The sequence below is a fragment of the Acanthaster planci genome, linkage group LG15, assembly GCF_054643075.1.
Source record: "Acanthaster planci isolate LZ-2023a linkage group LG15, COTS_SCS, whole genome shotgun sequence".
Taxonomy (NCBI): Eukaryota; Metazoa; Echinodermata; class Asteroidea; order Valvatida; family Acanthasteridae; genus Acanthaster; species Acanthaster planci.
The window spans coordinates 3477054-3498173 of NC_141791.1; the positions used below are offsets into that span (position 1 = coordinate 3477054).

The window sequence follows — 21120 nt, forward strand, 5'->3', positions numbered from 1 at the left end:
AGAAGACAGACTAGCGAAGTGAGTTCGTGCTAGTGGGTGGGCCTTCTCCCCACTCTGGAGACTTTCGTCTGGAAAGTCAAGACAGATTTGCGGGGATAAAAAGTTGCCCCCATCGTGAGTTTGATCCCCAAAACATCTAACGTTTGTCAGTCTATAGTCACCAGGTCCATAATTTCATCTTCTGTTGCAAAGTCTTGTTTGTTGACACAATAAACGGCGAGAAGGACGGACCTAGCGACTAAATGGTCACGGACGCTTTACTTCAACACGTATGTGTGACGTTGCATTAGTGCTTGACTTAGATTACTTGTTTTGATCTTGAAGTAAAATCTAAACAGTTGGAAGTAATCTTGACCAGCGTAATTTTGTTTCAACATCACTCTGTAATGGAGCATTTCATTGGGCTGTCAAAAGTTTTTCCGTTGAGACCAAACAGTTCCACCAATGGGAATAGAAATCATTTGATGTGAAATAAGGGGCTTTTAAACACAAATACTCAGTATGGTACACTTAGGTTTTATCTTTGTGTAAATTCGGCCGCTTGAGTTCAGATAAAGAATACAAGCAAACCGTTTTCAATGTTATGCTTAATGGCACATCTATTTGACGCTTACGGGGAAGCAGTCAACCGAATCTGCGATCCTTTGTGTTGCAGTTTTACGGAAATAGGGACACGAACACCCCGGTGACAAACATGTTTGCCGAGCCCATGCGGGCGCGTTACGTACGCATCAAGCCCATCTCGTTTTACGGCGAAATCACCATGCGCCTGGAGGTGAAAGGCTGCAAACGTAAGTGCAATATTGGTAGTAGGATAGTGAAAATATGTGGAACTTCTGTTGACGAGTGTTATCAGAAATTAAACTATGTTACTATGCTTGAGTACCAATGTAGGATGACTTGAGTCCAGACTCGGTCCCATTTCTTTGAGTCATGACTCGGCATGGCCTCCAGGCTTTTTCAACTTGGCCCGGCTCTGGCTTGGATCGAGTAGATTCAGCCATGTCATTGTTAAATACTGCTTTACCATATCTTAACCACTCCTACTCGTCCTAGTTAAACAGAAAAATGGGATTTTTTTGTCAAAATTGCCCGTTTGTTCTGTGATGTGAGCATGTTCGTTTGATTTTCAGTGGTTTGATTTTGTTTCGTCTGCTCAGAGCTATGTGATGCAGAGATCGGTTCTTTCCCGGTCAAGCGCCACGTTACATCGGACAACTGGTTTGTCGTCAACGCCGGCGACCCCATCAACTGCATGGGCCACGTCGTGGCCTGGAAAGTCATCCACGCCCGTGAGGAACCGCTGGAGGCATGGGTCCTGCGACCCCTGAAGTCGGAGCCGAATGGTTACACGCTCATCGGGAGCACCCACATCCCGGCTGGCCCCGTCGACAAAGAGATGGAGTACGAGCTGAACGACCAGCAGCGGATACCAGTGCACACCGGCGACGTGATCGGTTTCCTGTACGAGCGCAACCCGCTCTACTCCAGCGAGGACGGGGAAGAGACGACGGACTACGAGTGGCTGCACATCCGCGACATCTCCAACTATGAGACCATGAAGCCGGGGTTGTCGCTGCGCTTCAACGGCGGGCAGGGCAAACGGGCCTTCTCCGCTGTCGCAGTTCTGCAGTGTAAGTGATCACTCTTGGGGTCATCCAAAGTCTTGTCTATCTTTCCTGCATCTGACTTCCGTGTCACGAAGTGAGTCCTTCAAGTTCACGGCCACAAGCTTATTGCTTACTGTTTATACGAGGCTAAATTTAAGTATATTTTTCACTGGTTTCCAGCAACAAATGCTTGAAACTGATCGTAGAGCTTGAAATATTAAAGAGGAGTTTGAGGCCAAGGACTTGGAGCCACCAGACGTCCATGTTGTTCCATTTCTGACAGACTTCTTCCGGCATCTGGATTTCATTCGTAGATGTTTGGTATTCTATCATCTCTCGTCTCACTACCTGAAGCTGTTTTTTTATTTTCATAAAACAATTCATCCTGCAGGTTGAACTAAAGATCGTGTGACTAGTTCTGCAGAGTCCAAATTTGAGTCCAGCTTCCAAGGTTACAAAGTAATTCCTTTGCAAAGACACCCTAGCACCTGTCATGTTTCAATTAACCTTTTCCACCAAAAAAGGCAACATTGAATTGTCTTGAACTTATGAGGGAGACGGTGTTTGAAATGAAATAGCGACCCGATGAAGATGGTGACACATCCAAAAATATCATGGTTTGAGCGTGGGTAGTCGCTTTAAGCTCCTTGAGATATTGGGAGTTGACAAACTACATGTAGTTACCTTGCCAGCCAAAAGAAATCGTGTTCAGGTGCCATTAAAATTTCAGGAGCAAGGGCACGTAGGTGTGCCACCGTCTGTTCATGTTCTGTGAGCATGCAGCATGGCTAGGGCGAATGGTCAGGGGTGCCTGCCTCACCTGGGTCATGGTTTCACTGAACTGTGTGATGGCCCTGTTTGACTTGTGCGCGGATCCTCCGGAGGTGGGCTCTCAGTCATGAATATGTACGAGGTAGGGTGAGAACGGCTGAGCCCTTTACAGTTCCAGTTTGGTTTACGTAGGTTTGCTATTTAGCTATGCGTTGACATTCATGATTTCCCTTATCTCTGTTTTATATCACAGCTTCCAATGGAGTTCCTGTACCGCCAGGTGTGTCTTTTTGTCATTGACTGAATCGAGAAATTTAGCTTCCGTTCAACTATTTTATCACTTAATGCATTGCAGTAGGAATATCTTAATTCAAACGTTGACGTAACTTGTTAGCCAGATCTTTTTCATGTTGAATTTCGCATTTCAGCCCAATGCATGGGTGAAATGGGACTCAGTATGGACAAGATGTCAATTCCTGATGAGGCGTTCTCGGCAAGCAGTCATGTGAAGGGCCACACCCCGGCCCGGGGTCGCCTGAATACGCTGTACAGCCAGACGGGCATGCGGAGCGGCTGGACTCCACGACGGAGGGACAGGAGACCATACCTGCAGGTGGGTGTGAAATTTGCCCGTTGGCGTTATATATGACATTGCCTCAGGGGCCCGGTTCCAGATGGTCGGCTAGATGGTCTAAACCATCCACGGGTAACTCTCACTCAAACTTGACCTGTATTGGAGAGCAGTTCAGAGGAGTTCCGAATTCCAATTCAATGCCAGTTTTCACACACACACCCAAGAGAATAAGAGGTGCTAGATTGGGCTTCATTTGAAGTGGACGTATCCACCGTGCCTCTTCCTTCCCATCATTTTGTAAGATTGATCTTGGGGAGCAGCGGCACCTGTCCGGGATCATCACTCAGGGCAGGCACTCGAAGCATGACTGGAGGAGCGTGGTGCAGCAGTACTTGGGACAGAAGTGGGGCCGGCGCAGGAGACGACCCTTCCGAAGGCAAGCTTGGCTCATCGCCTATTTCGTCAAGCACAGCTTGGACTGTGAGCACTGGGACTTTGTGAGGATGCCCAACGGGCAACGTCAGGTAATCATTTTGGAATGCTGTCTTGGAAGACAGTTAGTATGTCAGGTCATCACCATCTTTTTTTTAAGTTGGGGGAGGGGAAATTTATTTTGCCCTGGCTGGCTGGTTTTAGCTAGATGAGCTCCCCTCGGTAAGCTTGGTAGTCGATTAGTAAGAAGGTTACATCAGTACAAAGCAGGAGGACATTGGTTTGAGGCCCACCCAAGTGAATTTGTGAATTTTCTTCACAAACCGTAGGTCAACACTGAGTTAACAGGAGTTGAAGAGCAGTGTATTGGGTAGAGAGTAGTACGTTGGTTTCCTTCTATTTCATTCATGAAAGAAAAGAGCTGTTCAATTAACCTCCAACCCAAAATCTGGATTATAAATGCAGAGATTCTGGAAGACACCTAATGAACGGCTTTGGATGATAGCGAAAGAGCAGCTTGTAGAAAAATTGTAGGCATATCACGAGGAATGCTCGTTTGGTCGGACTTGAGTCTGCTACATAGATGACTCGCAGTTTCCAACCGTCTATGTTTTTTTCTCTCGCCAACAGCTGTTTGAGGGCAACGTGAACCCCAGCACCCCGAGGACCAACTACCTGGATCGGCCGGTGACGGCGAGGTGCATCCGCATCCAACCCAAGAGGCAGCGGGGCTTGAAGATCGGGCTGAGGCTGGAGCTCCTCGGCTGCTCAAGTGAGTTCCTCTGGTTGAAATTGGTCGTCCCAGTTTCATCCAAGTAAATAAATATCCTTGTATTTTTATTTTAATCGTAGAGAATACAATCTCAAAAGGTCAGAGGAACGAACTGTTGGCATATTTTTATCCATAGTTCCCACCCGTACGTTTTGGTCAGATTTTTCTGGGTTGTAGAGTTCTTAAGTTGGGGTGTCGTAGTGAAGACCCTCGCAAGGCCATTCCCGAAACCAGTCACAAGTAACTATGGTTGCAGGGTGGATAATGACAAAGGAATGCTTTTGTTGCTGTTCAAGTATTTTTGAAGTAGCTTGTGGCTGGAATTCAGGCTGGATGTCCTATTTCGGTCCTGTGGTGGTATTGTGCCTGTCTGACGGGGTGTCAAACGCAACATTGTTAAGTCGATGAATATGGCTCTTAGTTGCACATTCATAAGTGTGACATGCTGATGTTAATCTATGCTGTTGCTTGTTCTTAAGTTGTAGGGTTGGATGAGTTGGAAAGCTCGTTCCGTAGAGTACTATCCCAGTAGGATTGCAGGTTCAAATCTCGCTACAGTAAACTTCTTTGTGCAATCGAAAGTTAACCTCCTCTGTGTCTGTTTGGGTGCATTTGATGCCTTTTTTTAAAGAAAGTGCAAATCAGTTTTCCTCACAATGTCTCCTACAGAACATAAATATAGCAACCAATAGGTGTATCTAACTTTCTTCGGAAATGCTCGGCATGCCAGTATTCCACTCACAAATCAAGGCAAACTTTGCAACTTTTCCGCACACACTTGTTACAAACTCTCTCCTTTACAGTTGACCCGTGCACCAGCAGCCCCTGTGAGCAGGGAGGCACTTGTAAGCAGACGTCAGGCTTGGATGCAGACGGGTTTGTCTGCCAGTGTCCGCCGGGGTGGACGGGAAGCAGATGCGAGATCGGTAAGGCTGTATCCGCCAGCCCATTGGTTGACAGACTGATTGATCTGTAGCCTTAACTCCCTCTGAGTGCGCAAAAATAATTGTGTGAGATCTACTGAGGCTAATATTTTCAGTCAGCACATGGGCCAAATTAGCGTGCGTGGTAGAATGCTTACATGTGTGTCGGTGGCTAGAGGTTTGGGACTTTTGGGGTGCGTTCGAGCAAGGTACTCGCGTTAACACAAGTATACTCCTGAGGACTCGAATGGCTGGATTACGACCTGAGGGTGAGCAAGAGTATTCTCTCGCTAAAGGGGGAGTATACTCCTGTACCCGAATGTAATGCGCACGCATCCTTCTCGCATTAACCGGAGTAACCGCGCGAACGCACTTACGAGGTTAACAGCGCTTTCTGCAGTGGTGCATAGCACCATGCCCCCTCTCCGCCAGCCCCCTCACTGAGACCTCAGAAAAGAAAACGAGAACTTCATTTATTTTTTTTTCAATGCTGGGGTCATATCCTTTGAGGTACCTCCCTCCTGAATAGATGACTTCACCCGCATTTATGCCTCCATGTGTCACTTGCCGGGCAAATGAAGTTAGGTGTCCATTTAGAACGTACTATAGAAGGCGGAGTAAAGGACAAACTGGGTTCTTGTCCTTACCTGCTTCCCACCCTTGTTTCCGGTTTCATTTTTTTTTTTTTTTGGCAATGTCTTTTGAGTTTTTACTTGTGTTATGACAGAATGTGTAGAAAGAAAACTTAAGGGTGGAAGTTCCTTCAGTGTCAACAAATGGGTAAAATAAAATTCCATCGGCCATCTTGGAAAAATCTGCCATCTTTAATGTTAAAAAATGCCTGCTGCCCTCTTTTTCAGAAGCCTGGACAAAAACTTGTTTCATATTCAGCTTCGCCTTACAACGTTTTTCAAAACTTTGTACGCAGTGGAGGGCTCGTGTCGCAGTGCGGGAGACTCCCACTACCACACGTTTGACGGCCGGCATTTCTACTTCCCTGGCGAGTGCACGTACACCCTGGCCAAAGACTGCGCAAACGGGGAGACGCCGACGTTTGACATCCTCACCAACAATGCTGCTGCCGGCCGCGAGATTTACATCTTCACCAACAACATAGTGAGTGGTCTTGGGCAAAGAAGTTTGCATTCATTTACTGTTCTTTCCAATATTTAAGTAATTTTTTTCTGTGTCTAATATCATTTGCCACTTTGTATTCTGAAGGCCCAGTGGTTTACACTGTTCAGTGAATATTTTGAGAGACCTCGTACCTGGACGATTTCTGGACCAACGTTTGTTCCTTCTTGCAAAATAAACATCATCTAAAGTGGAGAGGCATATTTGCATGTTTTCTTTCAGATGTTTGAGTTCAAACAAGAAGGCGTCGTACATGTGGACGGAGAAGCTTGCGAGTTACCCGTCAAACGCAACGGCGTGTCAGTTGTCCACAACGCCTACACCGGGGTGGTAGGTAGACCAAACTTGACTTCACAAACCAATTTATTATTTTTCTTAATTATCTGCCTGTTTGTTTCTACAGGCTACCTGCAGACACGCAGCTCTAGAGAACACATTATCAGCAGGTCCGGAAAAAGTGCTGGAATTTGATCATGATATGGCAGTCCAGGTCATGTTCGATGGAGGTCTAGCACAGTTATCAATGTTTAATCACAAACGATTGCCTCCCACCAATACGATACTTTGGAAGTGTTACTGTATATGGCTTAGATTAAATATCAAGTTTATTTGCAAGTGCGTCAGAAAAAGTTATGTTTAAAAAGTGCAGTAAGCCCAAAAGAAAAACTGAGATCTTGTATTTTTTTTTTAAGTGAGCCACTGTCAGTCACCAACTTCTGAAGAAAAACAATGGTTTTATAATCTTTTACTATTATTTTTCTTACATTGTCTGCTTGGATTCCGCATTTGAGGGTGGCAAGTTCTAAGAATGTATTAACTACGAGTTGTCATTTTGCCATCTGCTATCAGTTGCTGCAAACAACGTATGGTCTCACTGTGGAATGGGACGGCCACCATCGGGTCATTGTCAACCTGCCGGAGTCATACGCCAATGCCGTTTGCGGACTGTGCGGCAATTTCAACAGCGACAAGGAAGACGACATCCCCCAAGTAAGTCAAGAGGCTGCTCTCTCTTTCTTGCGAATGCCTGGCCGGTGCATGAGTGGTTATATACAACCCTTGATTTTACATATCCGAAGTGGTTAGGTGCTAAAACCATCTGAAATGGGTCTCGATTCAAAACTAGCTATGACAATTGAAACAAAACGAAATAGTTTTGCAAGTTTGCTGTCTAATCAATGCTGCTGTCGCAGAAGTATTGCTCGCTGGCTTGATGCCACCAAGTCGGCTGTTGACATTGGCCTGTTGTAGATTGTAGGTTATTTGACGGTTATTTTGTGAAGAGACCTGGGTCTGCTCTTTTTACGTCACGGCCATGTTTTTACCTACAAGTGGCTGCTAAAACTATGGCCAGCCGTTAGTACAAAAGTGAAAGAATACTTCACCGAACTAAAACTCTATTGCAAAATACTAGGTGAAAATGTAACCGTCTTTAAAGATAAAACGGTAAATGTGTAATTGAAACCAACTGAGGCAATATTTTTGCAAACGTTGGCTGCCCGTACCAATTGTTGGCAAAATGAGAGTGGTCTCTTAATCAGTAGCCAAATAAATTTACAAAATCAAAGAAGGCTACAAAAAAGACACCCAACTCGTGAAGAAATTCATGATTTCCTTGTTACATTTGCTGCGAATCTCTATTTTTTTTTTCTTTTGTCATCTTTGTTTGACTAGGATGTGTCCGAGATGCAGTATGGAGAGACTTTTGCCGTGGATCCCGAGAACTGCGAGGTCTGCCAAAAATGCCTGTTGGATAAACCGTACATCCTCAATCCCGGCAAACAGGCCGAGGCTAATGAGCTATGCAACCCAATCAAGGACCCACTTGGTAAGAATCTATTCAAATCAAATCTATTCAGAATCATTTGTTCCTTCCCCCGCCCCCAAACTCTGAGCCTTTTTTACGTTGCGGTACCTCATTAATCCTGACCAACTCATTTCAAGTTGTAAAACGGAAGTGCACGTAGGACTTCTGTGAAAATCTGCTGGACTGCTGTACGTGTTCCAAAGGAGTACAACCGTGCTTCATGAAGAGATAGCGAGACGTTTGATGCTATGCCCATCAGGATTCACTCACCAACTGCCTGACAAAGTGTCAAGCAAAGGGAACCAACATCCATGTCTTGGAGCTCAAGCTCTGTGCACATGTGACCCATAGTGCCGGTGACCCTCAGTTGAACCAAGAGCTTCTAAAAACTTCACTAGAGATAGCGAATTCAAAAAATTCAAAGCAAAAAAAAAAAAGAACAAACAAAAAACACAAGAAGGGAAGTAATAGTCTTCGGTAATGGGGTCATTCCATGAGGTTGGGGCTCTATTTGTGACGGTGTCCTTGTTATATGGGTAACTTTTACCACCCGTCATGACCTGTAGACTAGGTCCTTTACTCTGTAACCATAACACACACCTCTGTATTCAGCCTTGCAAGATGTACAACAATGTCAATTTGGAATCCACATGCAGGGAAATAACTGTTCATTTTTACGTAACCCATGTCACAATTGACACTGTCACAAATTGTGCTCCAACTTCATGGAATGACCCAGTGGTATTTCACCAGTTCTCAACTGTCCTTCAACTTTCAGTTCGAATTGGTTTGTTTAAAAAAACAAAGTCACCCCCGTTATGGCCCAAAGGCCAAATTCTGGTTGTTAGTAAGAAACTTAAAACTAATTACAATAAAACTAATGAAACTAATATCGAGATAAAAGAACAAGATAAGCATGTGCTAAAAAAAGAAAAAGGAAATGTATGACAAATAGGCATAGGAACACCCAAAAAGGCTCTCTCTGAAAGGATTCCTGCATTGGTTTGGTGCACTGCAGGTCCGTTTGCGCGTTGCCACGGCGTGGTCAGCCCGGACGAGATTTATGACGACTGCCTGCAGGACGTCAGCGACTCGGACTCGCTGAGCAGTGTCCCCCGCTGTACCCAGTTTGCCGAGTACGCTGACGTGTGTGCCGAAAACGGTGTGGTCATTACGTCATGGAGGGAGAAGGGGCTGTGCGGTAAGTTCTCGCTCTCTCTCTGAGTATTCACCTCGAGCTGAAGCCCCCCTCATTGGTCGAAAAGAGTTGCGTTGGTCGGGAGTATGTATTTTGTTTGTCATGATGCGACTACAACGCTTGCATCTCCTAGTCGTTTGTAAACCGGCGATGCACAGCTATTACCAAAGGAGCCTCCATTGCTAGGAAATAGCACCCTCTCTTGGTCCATCTCGAGGCCCATAGACAGTGACTAATTAAATTAAATTGAATAACTTTAAAAAAGAAATTCCATTACTAGTAATAAATCATTTATTAAGAATATCTGTACATGAACTAGTGGCGTTGTAGTTGAGACCTCTTAAAATCCCACAAGACCCCACAAGACCAACGCTACACCAACGCAAGACCTCTGGTCTAAACTCAAGCCACAAATTATTCAAATGAACTGCAACAAAAGCACTCCTTCGTCATTGTTCACCCTGTTATTTGTGATTGGTCTTGTGTCTGGTCTTGTGTCTGATCTCATGAATGGTCTTGGAATGGTCTCGGCTACAACACTTTGAACTCGCTCAGGAATAGCATGCTATTTTTAAGTTACCATGAGAAACATTTCTTTCAAGTATTCAAACAATCTTATGCAAATGTTTTGTTAGTGGGTACACGTATTTAGAATGGGATCTTTGCCATTTTGTGAATAGGTTTTCTTCAACACATGCTTTTATCGTTATCCAAGCTTTATTGAAGCATCTGTTCTTTCCAAAGTCTTTTAGAGTGGATCAGGTATGAGCTTTTGGGGGAAGCCTTTTAATTCAATGTAATGGTAAACATAACTTGAACATTTGAGTAACAATGGGAAGTGCTGTGGTGAGCGCGATGTCTTCACCAATCCCAGAAGTAGAATTTCTTGGAGAGTCGGACCACTGAGCACTGACTTCATGCCTTCCCAAACACTGAGTCCTCCTCTAGGTGCTTCGAGCCTCGTTTAAGTTGATGAAGACATTGTGAGCTGGCTATGCAGAGATATCCCCAGTAATGTCAAACTTTGGGTTTTGTGACGAGATGCTCAGATGTCATAGAATGTTACGTCTAGATTAAGAATGAATAAAAATTAAAAAAACAATATTGACATTTCCAGGGATCACATGCCCTGCTGGCATGATCTACACGCACTGTGGTAGTGCGTGCCCGGCCACCTGCGGTGACCCCCATGCCCCCAAGACCTGCACCAGGCCGTGCGAGGAGACCTGCCAGTGTCCTGAGGGGTTACTGAAGGAGGGCGACAAGCTGTGCGTGGTGCCCTCGGAGTGTGGGTGCACGGATAACGGCTGCTACTTTGAGGTAAGTGTTGCATGCCCAAATTTTTGCTTTGACACAATTCACAGAACTAAGTTTCTTTGGATGATTTTCTGTGTGGTGTCATTTTCAATCCAGTGACGTCAGTATTCATAAAGCAAGCCCGAGCAATGACTGTAGTCAGTATACTATGACGATCGTCAGCTAAACGATGGGTCATTGGATTATCAAGTCTACCCTTTGGAACTGGGCCCTGAGCCACAGTTGCATCACTGGTTACCAAGAGCCTTTTTCATAATTAAATACAGAGGGAACCTATTGTATCCGGTGTGCAAACTCAAATGAAAGAATTGAACTTGACCAAATGAACAGATGAAAGGAATGCTGAAGCCTGGCCTAATAGGTGGAAACTAAACGCAAGAAAATTTAACAATTTTTGCTTCTCCTTTTACACAATTGGGTTAGCCGCCATACTGAATCACTTAGCATAACAATGGATATTACAGAACCGTTGGCATGAAAAGCACAAGATGGCAGACACCATGGTTGAGTTCGGGCGTCCTGTTCTTGACAGGGGTTTCTTGTTCTGGTGCTCGAACGGCGGGAACACGACTCAAGAACACTGTTCTCGGAACAGGATCACACACCACCTCCTCGTCAGGGTTTTATAGGAACACACGGAAAAACTCGTGAGATTTTGATTTTTGAACAGCTGCAAAAAGTAGAGAGATGGCTTTCAAAGGCATAGACACTGGGAAGTTTTGTAAAATTTAACATTTATTATTTTCCGTAACACAGAAATGAATGTTTCTGTTTATATAAAAAAGAATTCAGCCCATCCAAACATTAACTCTGAATAACTTAGCCTACATGGACGCCGCCATGTTCCATGTTGCTTCTCACTAACTACCAGTGACAACCGGTTGTTTGTTCCCGTTGTTCGAGCGGCCGACCCATGAACAACAAATCGAGCTGTTCGTGAACATACGGGAACAAGCCGCCCGAACTCGGCCACTGAGTCAAGGATAACAGCACCACCTTGAGACTCTGGAACCAAAATGGCTGATCATTATGTGTGCTGTACATCATGCAGGTGTTATGCTCTGATGCATAATCCACCATTTTGGTTCCAACAGTTGAGACACTCACAGTCAAATGGCACTGCTTTTGAAAAGTTTGTGATAAAAGTGTGGAACATTTTAGTCAGTGAAGTGCCGTCATCAGTGCATGGCACTCTTGGTCATTTTCAGTCAAAAAAACAGGTGATAAACACAAAGCCGATGGGTCACTTTGGCTCTGGACGGACTAACATTCCCAATCAGACTACAAGAGTATGTACTGTTTAAGTACACGAGCGCTTAATGAATCCACTTTAAGATGAAGTTTGAGAAGGGAATGCTTTGGTGGCCTATTTGTTTCGAAGGCACGTTGAAACTCGATGCCACTGAGCGGAGAGCAACGAGCGAAACACTTTCCGCATCTCCGCATTCCTCAAATAGTAAATGATGACATTGAGCCAGCTGTTGGTCATCAAGAGGACGTCGCACAGGGCATCCAGGGTCACCGGGACATCGGTCTTCAGCTGGACGATGATCCGCACCATGTCCGGCATCCAGCCAATCAGCAATGCGGCGGCGATGATGACAATGGTGGTCAGGGTCCTCGTTGCGGGCTGATGGTGGCCGATCAGGTGCGCTGGTGCAATACGACGGGCCTGCCTTCGGGCGATAATCAATATGTGGGCGTACAGGCCCATGATGATGACCAGGGGGATCAGTGTCGTTAGAATGTTGTTTGGGCCTTGGTTTTGTCCTTTCCATGTGCAAGAGTGTGCATTTAACCCGTCAACAAGCCCAGTGATGACGATGCAGCTTATAATCGTGAAGGCAGTGATAAACTGCGAGCAGCGCACTGTCAGCATGGCCAAATATCGCATGGGGTAGACAATGGCAACGTAGCGTTCCAAAGTCAACAACAAAAGGGACATCAGCCCAGCGTAGACGAACACCTCGTTCATAATTTTAGATGCCAAGCACGCGACCGGGCCGAAGGGCCACTTCCCCGCGATGTACTCAACCGTCGTTGGCAAGGCAGTGAAAATGCCAAATCCGATATCACACGCCGTCAGAGCTGTCAGAAACACTTTGGTGACGTCGTTGATGCTGGCTACCCGTTTGAGGAGGACCAGGCATAACGGATTCAGCGTTAGGATCAGGACGTTGGTCGTCACCATCAACACCATGACAAATACCAAGCAGGCCCTGTTGCCAGGCTCTGCTTGATTGTCAACATCAAGTTCATTATCGAGGCTCTCATTCCCTGCCAAAGGAGATTCAGACTGCATCGCTGCTTTCAAATGTCCCTGGAGTCAAACTCCCCGACCTCTGATCCGTCCCGATGTCACCTACAGTCAAAATTTTCCCATGGGGCTACTCTTGTGAACTTTCGTCATGTAGGCCACGTCATGAGTGCTCTGCAAAGAAGTGGTGTGACTCTAGTTACTGCGCTCAGCTTAGGGCATCCTCTCAAAATCCTTATTACATGGAATACAGCTTATTAGGACTTCATCTCTGAACAACACTGCGCCAAAAGAGAAATGGCCTCATCCCAGTTATCCACAGTACTGGGCACTCAGATCTCCTCTTGTTTAAATGGGTAAAAAGGATGTCTGAATGGGTGCTGTACCAACCAAGCTCTTGGCACCTTTTTTTTCTCCAAAAGCAGGTTCCGGTGACCCCACCCCATGAAGAGAGCTCTGTCCATTGAGAGACTCTCAGTTTCATTTCAGCAAGCAGGCTTTTTCTGCAGAGCTGAGTGTCTAGTGTTCATGGGGGTGTTGAGTGATTATCTAAGAGATATGCATGTTATCAGGTGTAATGGATCCAAGCCGCACACTGTTTGTCTAGCGAGAAAGTGGGCACTTTGTCTTACAAGTCATTGGCGGACTCTACGGGCTGGCATTTCTCTTTAGCGAGACATTGTGAACTCCCAAAAAAATCAATCACCCTGAGATCAAAGAGAGTGGAGACTGTAGTCGGGTTGAGGCCTCAACATGTGTATTATCGGTGTAGTTGGACCACATCTGAACTAAGCAAGCTTTCCTTCCTGTAATTAATCAAGGTGTGGAACGTGCCACTGATAACGGCATGTCTCTGTTGCACAAGAGCTTCTCTAATAATTAACCCACGGTGGAATGAGGGAGGCTCTATCGAGGGGGGGCCAAACAATCTCCCACTCAACATTTATCACCACTGAATTACCATCTCCTCGTCCTGTGTGAGCAAGGATGATGCTTAATGCAGCTGTAAAGTTTTACGAATTTCAAATATCGATGTGTACTTTTATGCACGTGCGGCACTTTATTGCAAGTGTAAATCTCAAGGGGATTTGTAGGGTTCTGTTTCAAAACAGCTTTTTTTTTCAGAATTCAATTGGTTAAGAGAGTAATCTTTCCGTTGCTGATGTAATTTGCTTCTTTATTTGGCACAATTTTGTCCAGAATCATTGAAAAGACACTGCGCCTCCCATGATTAAATCTCTCTCCGTTTAATAATTAATCGGCTGAAAATACCAAGATTTTGAAGATGCATAAAAAATCACCAAATTGTCCGATGGATTCAACCAAGCTGCGAACAGAATGACAACTCACGTTTTTAATTTTTTTTGTTTTGTTTTGCTTTGTCAATGAAGCGGGGAACCACTTTTTATCGCACTGGATGCACGGAGAGAGGCATGTGTGGATTGAACGGAGAGGTGATGTATCTGCCGGGCCAGTGCGGACAGAACGCAACCTGCGGATCAAAGGATGGCGTGTACGGTTGCTTCTGCAGTGACGGCTTTTCTGGTGATGGGCAACAGTGCACCAGTAAGTTTATGATGATCAAGATATCTTACCTATTTTTTTTATTTCTTATGCGTAACCAGTGCAAAGCAAAAGTACTGGAGGAGAAGATTATGCCGAAATGTTTGAGTTTAGAGTTGGGAGAAAAACCCTGGATCAGTAGTCCAGGGGAAAACCCATGGAATCAGGTAGGGACTGTGAACCCAATCCATGTGTTGGCCTGGGTAGGGTTTGAACCCAGGCCCCCAGAGGTGGAAGGTCAGGACAGAGTACCAGTAAGCCAACCTGACTTGGAAAGTCAAGTTGACAGTCGAGAATGGTAAATGCAATGACAGAAGCTATAATTTTTGATATTGATGACTTGCCGACCTTGACAAGGATGACTAGGACAGCAGTGACCAGGACAGTGGCAAGGGTAATGATATAAATAGATGTGCGATTGTAAGTTGGATTCATTTCTAGAGTATGAATGAATTGGTGAATGTTGCCAATGGCAAATACAAATTGTGTGCATTGACATGAGTGTCCTTACAGTTGACGTCCTCTGCTCACAGATATCCAAGATGATAAGGCTCTGCTCACCTGCGAGAGTGAGGTCTTGAGAATCGATTGCGGCCCCGGCAAGTATATCGACATTGTGGAGGCGGTGTACGGCCGTAATGAGGACTTTGAGAAGTGCCCCACCCAGGCGCAGCCCAAGGGGGAGTGTTCGGCGCCGTCGGCGATGAGCGCCCTCGTGGCCAAGTGCCAAGGGCGGGAGGACTGCAGCGTGGACGTCACGTCGGAGGTGTTTGGGGACCCGTGCTATGGCGTCAGCAAATATCTAGAGGTGGCTTGTCTGTTTGAGGCATTTGGGCATGTGCCGACTGTAGTCAAATTTCTGGTCAACTAGAATTTTTCGACACATGACATAATTTAATACATCAATTATTACCAGCATTGGATTGAATTCGGGCATTTCACAGTGGCGTGCCCCCAAGAGTTTGCAAACACATTATCCAGTCACGAAATCTGTCGACCCAGCGTGCGTTTGGAAAGGGTCGACAGATTTCACGCACTGTGATTGGCCGACGTTTTGCAAACTCTTGGAGGCGCGCTCTTGTGAGTTGCTCGTATCGTCTGAACTTCCTTGATATTCAAATTATGTTCATATGAATGGCTCGGCGTGCAGGTGGACCTCCAGTGTACTGCTACCCCAAAGCCCAAGAGTGTGTCGGAGGAGATCATGAAGAGGGTGTGTCAAGGAGACAGCATGGAGATTGACTGTGGAGACTTGTACATAGAGGTGGGTTGATAGCCGTGTCCGAATAAGCTGGCTGCGGCTTGGGAGTAACACATGTCTAGGGGAAGTGGCTTCAGTTTATAGCCAGCGGCTTCCATTACTATGCACGCTATGTCAACCCACAGCCATAACTTTTGGTATTCATGAGATGAGACTTTTGCATCTGGGTGATACCAATAAGATGTCTCCGCTAGTAAACAGAAGGTCGTGTTGCACCACTTAATCCTGATTTTTTTCTTAACCATCTAATCAAGAGCAAAGGAAATGAAGAAAGTGAGTGTCAGTGCTGAGCGATAAACTAATTGCCTGCCTCTTTAACCGTAACAGCGTTTTTCCTGGAAGGCCGTTATCAGGAATTATGCTCTCTCATTCCTCAGGTTGTGGATGCAGTGTACGGCCGGTTGACCGACGGTCAGGTCTGCCCAGGCGGCCACGTCGAGAGTGTGGACTGCACGGCTCAGACCTCCCTGAAGGTCGTCCAGGAGCTGTGCCACGGCGAGCACAGGTGCACCGGCCTCCAGGCGGCCAACCACGTGTTCGGTAGCAACCCCTGCGGCAGGACGTTCAAATACTTGGAGGTAATCATCCGCAATGAGCACTCGCGCGAAATTATCTCGGTTCAGCCACCCAGGGGTTATAAATGGGTACCTGTGAGAGCGGTGATTGTCGGTTATTTGGTTTGGTAAGCATCTGAAATGGCAGCATCGAGCTGTGTAGACCTTTATCATGATGCTGCCATGTTTGTCTTGTTCCTGGTAGACTCATTGGCGGTGGTAATGCAACCTCACATATTGAAAAAGGGAACAGACTCTTTTCCTTCCAGCCTCAGTTTGGTTACATTGCTTTGAATGGTAGGAAACCAAGATGGCTGTCCCATGATAGAGGTCCATACTCCCACAGGGAGCTGAGATGCTGAGATATTGTCCCTGCTCACGGGGCCTGTGATATTTGTCAAAGAGCCATCCAGTGCCATTTGTGTCTGGAGCCTGTTTCTAAGTAGGGTCTCCAGATTAACAGTCTACAAAGAGGATTTTTTCCAACGGTGGCGCATCCAGGATCTGTTGTTGGGGGGCTCAGACTGGAATTTCCCCCACAGAAATAGCTTGTAATGTTCAACTGTTCAAGCCCCTCTCACGCCCCCCCTTCCCACACTCTTTGCTCCCCGAGGGCCACTCCTCTTGAGTGGGCCACTGTTTTTCAGGTTGGGACATATAGGAATGATGCTTCAAAAGCTCTTCCTCCGACAGACCTCACTCCCTCTTCATATTATGGTTTCAAGATGGCTCGCATGCAACGTCAACCAGTCGTCCGTGTTGTAGATCTTAACACCAACGACCTCCTTTGCGCCGTTTTTGATGCCTCTGATTTTCATCACAGGTGAAGTACAAGTGCAGCTCTTCAGCTGTACCAAAAGCCGACCTTCCCGCTAATGCCTGTGCCAAGAACCCCTGTCAGCACGGTGGGCAGTGTGTGACGGTCGAGACGTCCCAGGGCTACAAGTGCAGCTGCCCTCATGACTGGACGGGGCCAAACTGCGAATTTGGTAAAGCGGATTTGAATTCCACGCATCTCAACTTTGTGGCAGCATCTCTAACTCTAATCAGTTGATTCCTCACGTTTTGATGTGTTATCAGTAAAAGGACATCCAAACTACAACACCTATGTTATGTGAACTTGCCTCTTTCTGAGTTCTCTTCTCAGCTGTGTAATTTTACAAGGTGAAATAATGAAACAATAATTGAAACAGCTTTTTTTAAGCCGTAACAGAACTGCATTGAACAATGATCAGATTCTTTGAAGCTATAACGAGAAGTGTATCCCAGTGTGCAGTGAAGAATTTTTTTTCAATTGACCACAGCTGTAAAAAGAAACTCGCTACCAGCAGCACTTATTTTGTTTAACTTGGAAAAAGACAATATATTGTTTTTGAAACTTGGCATAAATTAAAATATATTTTCAGTTGCATCCCTATTGGTATCTTTCAGATCCCTGACATAATCTGTGTACTCTTCAATTTGTCACGGAGCAGTTATTTTAAAAGCCGGCAAAATACCCACTCCCTTTCTTCCAGTTAACGATGTTTGTTGCAAAATTGCAGAGGAAGTGAGCTGCCGCGCCTCAGGAGTTTCCCACATCGTGGACTTCAGTGAGCAACACTTTGAGTTTTTAGGCGACTCCAAGTATGACTTTGCCTCGAGTTGCCCTGAGAACAAGTATGACTTCAGCGTCATGATCAAGAAGGCCCGGGTACCGACCGAAAACAGCGTCTCTGCCATCGAAGCTGTGCATGTTCATTATGATGGCAAGGTATTATGCCGTAAACCAGGGAATACAAAAAAAGAAGTGCAAAAAGTACGAGGATATTACAATTTTCATTGAACAATTTAAACAAGCTTTCATCAGTGTTTCCACACTTCCTCATAAAGCATTTTTCAAGAGCGAGTGTGAAAAACTCTTTTTTGTTTTCAAAATCTCAATGAGAAGGCTGATTTTATTTGGTAAAATCTTGAATGGTTATCAAAATCAATTCGAATCTATATTTTGTGCTTTGAGATAAATGTAATTTCAACCAAGTTTTGTTCTTCTTTGATATTTTTCTCATGAAGATTATTGAGCTCAAGCAAGAATATGTGGTCCTTTTGGACGGCAAGAAAGTGTCTGACACGCTGAACCTCAACTTTGGGAAAATCAAGCTCTGTCGAGTCGGCAACTACTTGGTGAGTCACTAATCCCCGTGTTAGTTATTCTTCACTTGAAGAGTAAAATGATTGCGGTTGCATCATATACCAATCTCTTTCTTGAGTATGTGCGGTTCTTAGAAGAACCGGGGAATAACTCGTGAAGACGAGTACCTGGTTCTTCTCAGAACCACACATACTCAAGAGAGAGATTGATACATAGTGCAACCGCAATCATTTTACTCTTCTAGTTTCTTTCACCATGTAAACCTTCAAGTCTTAATTCTTCACTTCATCCTTGTTTTACATTTTTCCTGACAAAGTTCCGCTCAGAACAGTAGGGACAACCATCCGAGTGCTGTGGGAGAAATACTTGTGGGATGACAGCAACTCTGATGACCCAAACTGTCTGCAAAGCCGCAGGGCATTTGTGAAGTGTAGAGACAGCTGAATACTTAATTGAGATTGATAAATGTTTTACGCTCAACTCTGCCACAGCTTTTGAAAACGGACTTTGAGATGATCGTGGCCTGGGACGGCCTTCACCGCGTCCAGGTGAGGATGCCGGACAGCGTCGCCAAACAGACGTGCGGTTTGTGCGGCACCTACCGCGGACTCAGCACAGAGAGCCCTGGCTTCATAGACAGAGACGGCAACAAGGTGAGACCGATCATGTCAATGCTCGTTTCCGAAATCTTGGCTGTGCTTCCATCTCAGACGACAGACATGAAACTGAAATTAGGAGAAAGCTCCTGTCAATGTAAATGGTTATGTGATGCGTACATTGCCAACAAATGCACACCACTTTCATTTATGCGCTATAATTAATGCGAAGAATCTTGGTTTCTCATGGTTTTCTACGAAGTGTTGCGAAGTAATGAATACTACATTGGTGGTTGTATTAAGTTCTAGTATCGGATAATTATGGTGACTGAAAAGGGATTTCACTTCTATAGTGTTCCTCAGCTTTGGCATGTTGTGTTGCCACGTAGGGTCGTGAAGACAATTTTTTAGAGTGTAGTGATTTGATGTGGCAAAGCTTTGAGTGTCAGACAGAATGTGTGAAATGCTGATGTCAACGAGAGCAGTGGGCTTGACTGGAAATGGAAGTTTCCTCACTCAAGCATAAGTCATTGGTGGAAATTAGATTTTTGACTGACCGTCTGGCAGGTCGACGACATGAATGCCTTCGGGTCCAGCTGGCGTGTCGCCTCTGATGCTCCATCCTTTGTCCACACCAATCTCATCAACCTGCACCCGTGCGTCGTGTGGCCGACGCGGGCGTACGAGGCCGCTGGGCTGTGCTCGGAACTCAAGAATGTTCGAGGTCTGTCACATTGGTGCATTATTTGTTCATGAGCTGTCGAGGGACATCAAGTCCATTGTCTAGTAAATAATACATGGTCTGTACCTTTTTGGATCCAACAAATTCTTCAAATTTTCTTGTTGATTTTGAAGGGTTGTGTAGGGTTAGAATTGCAAATCAATAAGTAAGGTTTTGTTATGGTTTAACTACAGTTCCTCGATTTCAGAAACCATAAAGATTTGTTGAAACACAGGGGTAGCAGTGAGTAGAACCTACTTTCTCATTTCGTGAGGATGGCAGCTACCCTTGAGAAGCCAATAAATATAATTGGTATTTTGGTGGGGGGGGTTTAAAACAGGTGTGTTCAGGAGCTGCTTTGGCAAAGTGAACCCGGAGGAGTACTACCGGAAGTGCATGTATGACATGTGCGCGACACTCCCGAGCCAGGAATTCCTGTGCCAGGCCTTGGCCGAGTACGCCGACATCTGCTTGGACGAAGGCATCGTCATTGACAACTGGAGGGCCAGTTACAGAGGAGGGCAGTGTGGTAAGTGAGTGCTTGTCGGTGCTATGGCTTCGGTGCGTGAATGACAGAGGGCTCATTGTTACCGGGTAGTGACATCCCCGGGGCATGACGTACGGCTTTCGTGCACTTGCTCACGTGCATAGGATAATATACACACATTACGATGGTTTGCACACTCATTCTTTGGTGCTGGGTGCTCTCGGAGTGTTCTGTAATGCCTTTAATTCCTAACTGGGTCGTTCCCTAAGGTTGGAGCACAATTTGTGAAGGTGTCCATTGTTACGTGGGTTCCGTAAAAATGAACCGCTATTTCCCTGCATGTGGATTCCAAATTGACATTGTTATACATCTTGCAAGGCTGAATACAGAGGGGTGTGTTATGTTTACAGAGTAAATGACCTACTCTACAGGTCATGACAGGTGATAAAAGTTACCCATGTAACAAGGACACTGTCACAAATTGTGCCCCAACCTCATGGAATGACTGCCAGAGATTTCATTTTGTTTCTTCCCTGTCGTACATCCCTTGATCAAAAATAATGTTTATTTGTACTTCCCTTTGATGTTGCTTTTGTCTGTGTGACCAGCTTTCATTGATATTTGCTAATGAACATTTATCGCCATTGAAATTGCTGTGCCATCAGATTGTGACTTGTTAGTTTTAGATGTGATAAGATCATAAATCATACCAGCGATTGGCATTTCTTGTCAAAGCCATCAGAAGTACTCTGCACTTGTGACAACTCTTTTTTTGGCCGCCGTATCCTTTCTAGCAATGGCCTGTCCCAACGGGCAGATGTACAGCGCTTGCGTCCAGTCCTGCCCCAAGTCCTGCGGTGATCCGTATGCTGAAAGAGAACCCATGGACAGGTACAGAAACATCGCATGAATTCATAAAAATTTTTGCCAAAAAGAAACTCGGGCAGGCCCTTGTCAGTAGTTGGTTAAGGCTCTCTTTTGATTGAAAGGTGTGCTAAATTATTAAAATGGT

The 21120-nt window shown here is 45.4% G+C and overlaps 1 protein-coding gene across 2 annotated transcripts in view; it reads left to right on the plus strand.

The window, feature by feature from the left end:
- LOC110989137 (uncharacterized) overlaps window positions 1-21120 on the plus strand; it is a 56190-nt gene that overhangs the window by 30986 nt on the left and 4084 nt on the right. For both annotated transcript variants that reach the window (XM_022253283.2, XM_022253284.2), the window contains exons 42-65: window positions 656-791; window positions 1161-1634; window positions 2635-2661; window positions 2810-2994; window positions 3258-3479; window positions 4018-4159; window positions 4963-5085; window positions 6011-6198; window positions 6439-6546; window positions 7066-7206; window positions 7891-8044; window positions 9042-9224; window positions 10339-10541; window positions 14187-14361; window positions 14892-15166; window positions 15509-15622; window positions 15997-16197; window positions 16997-17162; window positions 17718-17926; window positions 18226-18336; window positions 18796-18957; window positions 19468-19624; window positions 19962-20150; window positions 20903-20999. In XM_022253283.2, the coding sequence (XP_022108975.2) occupies window positions 656-791; window positions 1161-1634; window positions 2635-2661; window positions 2810-2994; window positions 3258-3479; window positions 4018-4159; window positions 4963-5085; window positions 6011-6198; window positions 6439-6546; window positions 7066-7206; window positions 7891-8044; window positions 9042-9224; window positions 10339-10541; window positions 14187-14361; window positions 14892-15166; window positions 15509-15622; window positions 15997-16197; window positions 16997-17162; window positions 17718-17926; window positions 18226-18336; window positions 18796-18957; window positions 19468-19624; window positions 19962-20150; window positions 20903-20999 (4142 nt within the window). The remainder of the gene's footprint in view (window positions 1-655; window positions 792-1160; window positions 1635-2634; window positions 2662-2809; window positions 2995-3257; window positions 3480-4017; window positions 4160-4962; window positions 5086-6010; window positions 6199-6438; window positions 6547-7065; window positions 7207-7890; window positions 8045-9041; window positions 9225-10338; window positions 10542-14186; window positions 14362-14891; window positions 15167-15508; window positions 15623-15996; window positions 16198-16996; window positions 17163-17717; window positions 17927-18225; window positions 18337-18795; window positions 18958-19467; window positions 19625-19961; window positions 20151-20902; window positions 21000-21120) is intronic.